The sequence below is a fragment of the Poecilia formosa genome, unplaced genomic scaffold, assembly GCF_000485575.1.
Source record: "Poecilia formosa unplaced genomic scaffold, Poecilia_formosa-5.1.2 Scaffold874, whole genome shotgun sequence".
Classification (NCBI taxonomy): domain Eukaryota; kingdom Metazoa; phylum Chordata; class Actinopteri; order Cyprinodontiformes; family Poeciliidae; genus Poecilia; species Poecilia formosa.
In genome coordinates this window covers 8,127-18,439 of record NW_006800813.1, presented here as the reverse complement: position 1 = coordinate 18,439, position 10,313 = coordinate 8,127, and the positions used below count along the sequence as shown (strand labels likewise).

Below are 10,313 nucleotides of genomic sequence, written 5' to 3'. Positions count from 1 at the left end.
CTCATTCGGTGTCAGTCTCAGTAGCAGCACAGCAAAACCAGCAGCACGGCAAAAGGTATGAATCTATTAACTATTTGAATGTTGTTAGTGAACATTAGGTAATATAACGAAAAAAGCTTCAATGAATAAATGGGACATCTATTTCGTTTGATATTTCTGACATTCCTTTCATGTGTAAATATTTAACAAGACACTGTGCGGTTATAGAGCAGGGGAAAGGAACGACAACAGCGTAAATATGTGACCTGTTTTTTAGAGTCCCGTTAGTCGCGTTAGTGTCTCTGGGAGTCTTTAGGGCGCAGTGAATGGGTTTACGTGTGTGTGTGTGCGTCTGTCTGTCTTCCGGAGCAGACAAGAATGGGAGGTGGACGGTTGTTTTTCACAGCTCTTGCATGAAAGCTGTCACTCCTCCGTATGTTGTGATGTTCATGTACCGACACTTACCTGGACCGTAGCTAAAACAAACAGTTCGTGAAGTCCGATAACCTAAATGTTTTTAGTAAACAAAACTATTTGTGTGCCTATAGTCGTAATTCAATAAATTAGGAAATCTTTAAAAACTTAAATTATTTAGAAAATCATTTCGGGACGCTGGGGTTGAGCGCGTGAGACCGATACGGAGGCCTTGTTCGTGGACGCGACCATCACGGGCTCAGTGATTACCCCTCCCCCATTGTCTTGTTTCTCTCTCACAACCCACTTTCCTGTCTGACCACTTCCAAAGGCCACAAGAGCCGATAAAACCTTTAAATAAATAATTTCAAGAACTGAAACTATATCTCACAAACAATTTCAAATGTATATTTCTGATAATTTTGATGATCATGGCTTATCCAAACCGTATTGATTATGGTTTATTGTAGACAATATTCTAATTGTCCATAAGAGAATTAGAATATTACATGAAACCAATATAAAAGGCATTTTAAACAGAAATGATATTTTATGACCTATTAATTGGGAAAACTCATGAACTGAGAAATTGGTTGACACACTCTCCAAATGGAAGCAAAGCCACTAAAGTTCATTGTTAAAGAAGCATTGATAAGGTTGCTTATCCAAGCACATTGATGGAAAGTTGAGTGAAAGAAAGATCTGAGAAAAAAAAAAAAACAGAATGTGGGACCTGCCCACAATGCCAAAAGTAAGCATAATTGATTTATGACCATGGTCTGCTTGTTTGGCAAGTAAACTTACTTTACCTGGGCCCCATGAAAATAGAGAATTTGTAAAGTAAATTTATTTTTTGAGGATTTCTTAATTTATTGAAAAACTTATGTTTTAAAAATAACTTATATTGCTCTTTGTGTTTGTTTCTGAAGGAGCCTGAAGATGCCCTGTCTTTCAAGTGAGTTATCATCTCAGGTCATATAAATAAGGATCTTGCTCTGATTTGCTCTGGTCTGTTCATCTTTTTTTCTGCTTTATATTTCTGCCAAACAGAACCAGTTAAAGTTGAGACAATCACCACCGGGGTGACTCATGGTGCCGATGTGGATCTGATTGACCAAGTGAGAAGGAGAGTTAGGCTGGAGGGCACAAACCAGGATGGACAGTATACCATTGTTTTCTGTCCTATCGTCTCCCGTGTTGGTTCAGATGTGGAGGCAGCCATGCAAAACATGCCATGTAAGTAATCAGGTAACATTTTTCCTTTTGGTTTGCTGAAAAACAAATCAGACAAAGCTAACCTGAGTTAATGCAAAAAAGCTCATTTTAAATGCTGATTTAATTTATTAAAGGGAAAAAAAAGCCAAACAAACCTGAACCCATAAGGAAAAAGTTTGTATCTTACTTGTAAGGTACAAATTTACCACAATTTCTTTACAGTGGAGTTTAGTTTTACTCACCAAGAAATTGCATAAGCATGTAGGCTAATGGAGCTCAGTAGATCAATCGATCTAAAGAAATTCAACAATAGGTGAGAAACTGATGTCCTTCCATCTGAAAAGGAATCTAAGGTTGGAATGAGACAGAGATTCAACATTAAGGTCAAATATTGACATAAATGCATAAACCAACCAATAGACCAACCAATAGAAGATACTTATCTTCTTTTTTATATTATTATTCAATGAAAATATCCACATAAAACATTCTCATAAGGCAGCTTTAGGGTGACCTAATCTGAGGTGGTTTGTTATATTTATTTGAGCTGAGTGATTGTCCAAACCTCGTGGTAGAAATTGTTTTGCATTTTGAAAAAGATCACAAATGTTTCTTTTCTACCAAGTTAATCTAACAGATTGTAGCAATTCTTAAAATAAAGATACAAGTGTGACATTAAATCACTTTTATTAGCAATTGAAATCTATAAGATAAAATAAAAATAAATCATTTTAAGTTGATGTAATTTAATAATTGGTTCAACTTGCATGATCAAAATATTTGATCTGATAATGTATTTTACTACATTAACTTTACGCTGAATTTTGTTCAGTCACATTTATGTTGAAAAGAGAGTGAGAACATATTGTCTTCACCCATTGCAAACTTGTTGTAACAAGTTGATACAAACACAGACCACTAAGCACCCTGGGAATTGTTAATCCACAGTACTCAGCCACGCCCTTAACTCCTCCCAAACTCCAGCGGACTGACTTATGTTATAACACATAATATGACCAGCTCTCCATCTCACGGGTCCAAAAAGCCTCTAATTCCTGGGTTTTACCGCAAATAAGAATGTAGAGAACTTTTGTTTAAGCTGGGAGCGAGAAAGATTCGTCTAAGCTCTAACTACCTTCATCCAGACGTTATGACCTGCTTCAGTCCATGATTCAGACATCGGAGCAGCCCCGCCGGTGTCCGAGCTCATAAACCACGTCTGTTCACGGCAGCTCTTTCCCTGTTATTAACGTGCACTTGTTACCGGCTTAGATAATTTTAGAGTATGACCAAAAATGGTCTAAACCAGGGGTGGGCAACTCCAGGCCTCGAGGGCCGGTCTCCTGCAACTTTTAGATGTATCTCAACTTCAACACACCTGAGTCAAATAATGAGGTCGTTAGCAGGACTCTGGAGAACCCGACTGCACTGAGGAGGTGATTCAGCTGTTGGATTCAAGTGTGTTGGACCAGGGAGACGTCTAAGAGTTGCAGGACACCGGCCCTCGAGGACCAGGATTGCCCACCCCTGGTGTTTTCTTTTGATAAAAAGATATTTGAGGGTTTTTTTAAAAAAAAATCTTTGTATTTCTGGTAGCAATCTGTTAGACATTTGTACTGTGAAATATTTGCACTGTAACATCAGAGTGTGTTTATGCAGACTGAAGTAGTCGTATATAATTTTTTTCTGTCTCCGTACAGCCAATAAAAAAGTCGTCCTGGTCCTGATGCATCACACCAGAGATCCAGACTACTCCACCGCTGGGAGGAGCTGGTCAGAAGTTTATCNCATGGTGCCGATGTGGATCTGATTGACCAAGTGAGAAGGAGAGTTAGGCTGGAGGGCACAAACCAGGATGGACAGTATACCATTGTTTTCTGTCCCATCGTCTCCCGTGTTGGTTCAGATGTGGAGGCAGCCATGCAAAACATGCCATGTAAGTAAACAGGTAACATTTTTACTTTTTGTTTGCTGAAAAACAAATCAGACAAAGCTAACCTGAGTTAATGCAAAAAAGTTCATTTTAAATGCTGATTTAATTTGCAAAGGGGAAAAAGCCAAACTAACCTGAACCCATAAGGAAAAACTATGTACCTTACATGTAAAATCGCAAATTAACCAAAATTTCTTTTTACTTTTTAGTTCAGTTTTACTCATCATGCCTGGCCTGTTGTATCAAGAAATCACATATGCATATAAGCTAATAGAGCTCAGTAGCTCAATTGATCTAAAGAAATTTAAGAAGAAAATCACTGACATCATTCCATCTGGAAAGGAATCTAAGGTTGGAGTGAGACAGAGACTCAACGTTAAGGTCAATAATAACATAAACCTAAATAATTTTGACTAATTGAAGCTATTTACCTTCTTTCTTAAGTTATTATTCAATAAAAAATATTCACATAAAACATTCTCATAAGGCAGCTTTATTGTGACCTAATCTGAGGTGGTTTGTTTTATTTGAGCTGAGTGATTGTCCAAACCTCATGTACAAAATGTTTTGCATTTTGAAAAAAAATCACAAATGTTTCTTTTCTACCAAGTTCATCTAACAGATTGTAGCAATATCTACAATAAAGATACAAGTGTGACATCAAATCAATGAATAGCAATGAATCTATAAGATTACAGATCAAACCATAGAAAATTACTCTACGGACTTTCTCAGACACTGAAATCAGAAATACTCCAGCCCTCCAATTTCCCACATTTGGTATCAAAGTCCTGTTCATCAAAGCTCTGACAATCTGCACAATAAGAATTACCACTGTCCTCTTCAGAAACTGTAATTCTGTAATTTATTGTATCTATAAAATACTTACCTACCCTGGTTAAAGTACAATTTAGCAGACAGAGCTGACATGTTTTTGTGAACACTTTATCAAGGTTTGTAAAGGAAAGTCAAAGGAAATCTGTTGTTTTACATCACTGTAAAACAATTTAAGGTGGCATAACTTGAAAATGAAAGTAAATTCAACTGGAAGACTGTAGGTCAAATGTGCCTAAACCATATTTAGGTATATGTTGAATGAAGTTCAATTGAATTCTTAAAATGTGCCTAAATTGTGTGTGCAGATTTCAAACTTGTTGGACTTGTTCAATAGATTTTCTTTTGATTAAAAAAAGTTGAATTGAGGTTGAATTTTTGAATCTTTGTATCTCTGGTAGCAATCTGTTAGACATTTGTACTGTGAAATATTTGCACTGTAACATCAGAGTGTGTTTATGCAGACTGAAGTAGTCGTATATAATTTTTTTCTGTCTCCGTACAGCCAATAAAAAAGTCGTCCTGGTCCTGATGCATCACACCAGAGATCCAGACTACTCCACCGCTGGGAGGAGCTGGTCAGAAGTTTATCGGAACGTCGACTTAGAAGTTCATGTCCTCTTCCATGAAAGTGTTCCTGGGTTACTAACCTGTTCTCAGAACACAAATGCAGTGTATCAAATACAAGAGTACTTACAACCAAGCAGAATTAACTCTCAGCATAGATATGTGATCCTTCTCGGATTAGTGATTGTTATTGCTGTCATTCTATTTTCACTGTTGTACTTTTTGGGGGTGAAACAAAAATGAACAAACAGAACCAATTAAAAATCAGACAATAATATCGTTCAGTGTTAATGTCTCCGGGTACATGTTTGTATAAATGTAAACATGTATGGAACAAGAAGGTTTGGGGTTCAAACCCTAGAGTTAGCATGTTAGCATGTTAGCATGTTCCTCTCCAGGTACCAAGACTTCCTTCTAAATCCAAAAAATCACAAATGTTCTATTAATCTGTGTTCATGTAATTTGTTCAGTCATTTATGAGTTTTTCTGGTTTAAATGTGCAAACAAAGCTAAATTTGAATACTGTGTCTTAAACTGTACAAGCTTTTCTCACTGATTTATATGGGTGCGTTGGATTGTGTTGATGTTTTGTTTTTTTTTTAAAGTGCCTTCAGATACGAGTTGTGTATAAAAAAACAGAAATTAGTTAAAATTGACAGAATTGCAACAGCTTTTAAGCCGTATAACAAACATCCACTTATAAATGTTTTGACTGATCAATAACAGGATTGTATTAATAAGTTGTCTAATATCGTCTAGTTTTCCACTATCATTATTTTGGTGGCTGTGTTGCTGCTTTTATGTGATGCATGTAGCTGTAGGTGTTTAAATATCAGTATATTCTGAGCTCTTGCCTATCTTGAATGAAGGTGAATTGTCTTCCGTTTCCTTGGTAAATAAAAGTGTAAAGAATGAAATACATTTCTTTCCTTTTTTTCAAAAATTGTATCATTGTATCCAGAAGTTTAATTTTGTTTGACATTTCAAGCTCTAAAATTTCCTTGTTTTTCCAGAGAGATTCTGAGGTTAATATAAAAATTTATCGTTCCCTCTCCTCCCCCCATCTACTATGGCTTTTATATACTGTCATAATTTTTAATCGAGTTAATTATAGGGTTTGTAATTAATTACATTTTAATCAAAAACCATATGCTGACAAAACAGACATCATTTTTGATTCAAAAACTCTTTTAGTTGCTAAATTATTTAATAAATAGACATACACACTCAACAACAATGCTATTTATTGTTCTAATATGTTATTTGGGTTATTACTAAAGTACCCATTCATCTCTGAAATGTGTGTCAGGAACAAATGATCATTCATGTAACTTCTTTGAAAAAACTACCTAAAAATAAATATGGAGGCTGATATCAGTCTTCTGGACGTCGGTGCTCATGTTTAGCACTGAGATGCTGTTTCAGGCTTGAATAGCTTCAGACAGTCTATCTTCTCTTAGCACACCTTGAATGCATCAGCAGTCTCTTCCTGTATTCCTTGAAGATGTGCGGCTTTATCATACATGCTTGTTATTTCCTCAGGCTCCAAATCATCTCAGCACTTTGTCCGTGAAGTCATGTCCCAAATCAGTCATCAGTCTCACAGCTCTCAGGATCAAAGTATCAACATCTGAACATGTCTGGATTTCGTGACTATAGTTCTTCACAGGAAGGATGTAGTTTATTTGAATCCCCAAGCTTGAATGCAAGTTGGAAATCTACATAAAATAAAACAAACAAAAAACACATTTGTTTTCTTTTTGAGTCAGTTGTTAAAAGTGATTGAGTTTCTTAAAAGTCCAACTGAAACTTACTTTTTTCTTTAAATATTTGCTCCTGCAGACATTTCTTAAACTTGTCTTGGTATCAATACACGCCTCGTCAATGTTTGTGAGAACAGCCAGTTGAGGAACACCTATGGATACAGAAATGGATCTGTTATTGGAAGAGTGGCATTTATATTAAAGCTGAAGAATAAATGATTGTCAGTAATTCAAGGCAAACTCATATCTATCATTATTAAGTCAGGGTGAGATTTTTCATGTCATTATTTCAGCCTGTGGCTCAAGAAGCAAAATGTAGTGAATGCTTTCAGCTCATCTACATTGTTGATTATGGTGTCACTAATATTCCTCTTGGCAACAATCTATAGATCACACAAGGAGCTCAGATCAAGACACATTGATAGCCATAATAATATATGGCTATCAATGTGTCAGCGGGCTGTAACTCCGCCACAGAACAACATTAAAATGCAGAACCCACAATGTTTGCCCCCTCCCCTCTGCACATGCCTGCCGCAACACCTTGTTGAAACAATAATTACTGAGATTATTAATTTTGTTGGGTGTGTCTAGGTGTTGTAGTTTTGGAGCTGGAGCAGTTCTAGTGCAACCCAGATGCAAAAACGTGGTAAAATCAAACTTTATTGATATCTCACAAATCAGATAAAAGTTTCCCAAATCACAAACATGGTTCTAAATATTCTACTATTAGAGCAGAATAATCTAGTCCAGAAATTGAATCAGATCAGTCTTTTCATAGCAAGACCTATCTACGTCAAATCAGTTTCACCGTGTGTCCAGATGTAGAGCCGGTGCAGCCCAATGGGAAACCCCGACAGGCCCACGAGGCTTCAGTGTGGCGTTCCAGCTGTAAATTGGTCAACCAACCATAGAAGAAGGCGCCCACAGTCTCACATCCCGGCACACCCAGAAAGGAATGGACTTCATTCTGTCTCGTCTCTATGTCTGTAAATCAGAGGTGTAAATATTAGTAGATCAACATTCTGGATCAGGACTGTTGAGTTGATCATGAGGCCTAATAAACATCTGTCAATAGCTGAACAAAAGTATGATCTGAAAGGGTTTTATGAGTTTATGTAGAAAACTACTTTAAATTGCAGATTGTCAATGTTAGTTTGAAAAGTCTACTGGAGATATGAATCAACAGATTGTCAGTACCAAACCTTACAGCAGTAAGTAGCACTGTTTTCCAACACTGTATGAAATGAATTTCTAAGGTATGAAAAGGTGAAGAAGTGAAATGATTCAACTCTAATACAAAGCTTGATGCTAAATTAATGGATTGTAACAATAGCAGCCATCTAGATGAATAGGATGAAAGTATTTGCTGCATATTGTGTTCAACTGCTTGGCCTTTTTATTTTCTTGATTGTGTTTGCTGTAGTGTAGGTGTGCATGTACATATTTGTTTGTTTGGGGGGGAAAGCATAATATTTAACAAACCACATAAAAAGGTATGTAACAAACAGGTAATGTCTGGGCTTTTACTGAAAAAATTGGTTTTGAAGAATCGACTTTGCTTCAGTCGGGAGGATTAGAAAATATGAAGAGAAAATCCTGCAACTTAAACAGGTTTTTTTTTTTGAACTTGTGGATTGTATTTACTTGTGTGGTTATCTTTTAATAAAAATAATGTCAAATCATTCAATTAAAATTGCAGTCTATAGCTTTTATATGTTTTTGTCTTTTAATATTTGTTTTCTGTCGCTACGTCGTGTAAGTACCCCTCCTGCGTAAGAATATCAAAATGACATTTAAATGTTTAAACCATTTACTATTATTCTGACACTTTATTACTCATTTAATTAAAACCTTGAGTATAAAACTGGCTAATTGGTTTGAAAATATTGGGAATTTGGTGTAAAGTAAAAACATAATTAAACTCTTGCACATATACAGTTTACTTAAAACCTGTTTACTAAATATGCCAAAGTTAGCACAAAAAAAGTTACACAACTTACTGCTGTGAGCTCATCTTTCACAAACTGTTTAAGTTCAAAATCTAAAACCTTTCAGATTTCTTTGACCTAAAGAGTAAAAGGTTAGTAGAAACAGAACTACATGTAGTTTAAATGTTTTACAAATGACTGGTTTGGAAAACCTGTTGCAGAGTCCTTAGAACCAAAGAACATAGAATCCAATAGTGTCATGCAGTTTTTAATGTTCTACGTATTATTGACTAAAACAAAATGTAAGGGAAGCTGATTTTTAATTAAATTTTTTTTATTTAACATGATTCAAACTGTAACAGTATTTTATGACCATCATACACATTTATAGATCGCTTTCCAAATGTTCTATGACAAATGAGCCAACAATAGAAACGTGTGAAACGTTGACCTGAAACTGCTGTGAAAACTTTGGTGCCGACTTTTCTCAAAGTGGAAAGTGATACGCAGGATGTAAATGCATTCAACATCAACCAAATATATTACAATTCAGTCATAGGTCTAAAAACAATGTTATGTTTTCCCAGGAGGACTGATGTTTTAAAAAAAAAAAAAGATAAAAAAGTACAAAAGAATAAACAAACAAGTTTGTTCATTTAACAAAATGAATAATATGAGCATAAATGTGTTGCCTCTTCTATAATTATAAAAGACCAGTAAACAAATGGATAAAACGGAATATTGGTGAAGGGTGCAACTAAAAGAACTATTTATGTTTTAGCAAATCTATTCCAGACTGACCAACGTTACAATTGTAAAAGCACATTGGCCCTTTAATTATTCTTTATTTCATCAAAAGGCTTATTTTATCAGAAAGGGCTGAGAGATAAAAGCAGGAAACTGGTCAAAGGTCATAAAACCTCTTACTCAACTGTTATGTTCTTCTCAACAATTATGTAGTGGTTAGGCCTGTTGCGATAAATGTTGCTGAGCGATTGTCTAAAAAATTATTGCGATAAATGATAATATTGTTTTAAGACCTTTTGACACTGATCTAATGGAAATGGCTAATGATGCATGTGATTTACTGATAGATACACTTTATTTTCAAAAGAACACATCACACTGGAACTGATAAACTAAATAAACAAAACAACCAAAAACAAAAATAAAATGGATTCTCAGTCTCCATTAACAAAAAACGTACTTGAATAAAAACTAAACAACATAAAGCCAAAGTGGAAATAAATACTACATTCAACCAAAAGAGTACAGATTATGAAGTCTGTATACTGTATTGCCCTTCAGTAATCACTAAATTTAAATAGAGAAGATGAGCACATCCTTCACGGGTTTTTTGTCGCTATTTTCCCTTTACAACAATCTTAGATTGTTGGCCGATCTAAGATTCTCACTGGTGATTTCGTAACCGATCATCCTGCAGTGTGTGGTGTGTTATGGCAGATCGTCGTGGCCGCTCTGATCTAAATCAGGGGTTTTCCCTGACTGGGAGCTTAAGGCAGCCTGAATGTGACAGGTAGCCAATCAGAAAGCGAGGATTCTCCTCCATGCCTTCTGAGGGGAAATTACGGAGGGGAATCCCAAACAGCTGACACGGTGCAACCTGAAGTCCAGCAGACATCGGAGATGATATGTGGAAACAACATTAATATTTAT

General features: G+C 35.8%; 1 protein-coding gene and 2 long non-coding RNA genes across 3 annotated transcripts in view; 1 reads left to right on the top strand and 2 right to left on the bottom strand.

Annotated features, from left to right (window-relative positions):
* Positions 1-3,408: 3,408 nt before the first annotated feature.
* LOC103131916 (uncharacterized) lies at positions 3,409-5,859 on the top strand. The gene is made up of 2 exons (XR_475461.2): positions 3,409-3,544; positions 4,881-5,859. It is a non-coding gene; the product is annotated as an uncharacterized LOC103131916 (long non-coding RNA).
* A 140-nt stretch (positions 5,860-5,999) lies between these two features.
* LOC107834971 (uncharacterized) lies at positions 6,000-6,945 on the bottom strand. Its single transcript, XR_001660796.1, has 2 exons — positions 6,757-6,945; positions 6,000-6,660 (listed from the first exon to the last, which is right to left on the bottom strand). It is a non-coding gene; the product is annotated as an uncharacterized LOC107834971 (long non-coding RNA).
* A 3,180-nt stretch (positions 6,946-10,125) lies between these two features.
* The window catches only part of LOC103131920 (interferon-induced protein 44-like), a gene marked incomplete at its 5' end in the record, with an annotated part of 6,328 nt that continues 6,140 nt past the window's right edge, over positions 10,126-10,313 (bottom strand). The window contains one exon of the mRNA XM_016667007.1: positions 10,126-10,260. Coding sequence (XP_016522493.1) covers positions 10,126-10,260 — 135 coding nt within the window. The remainder of the gene's footprint in view (positions 10,261-10,313) is intronic.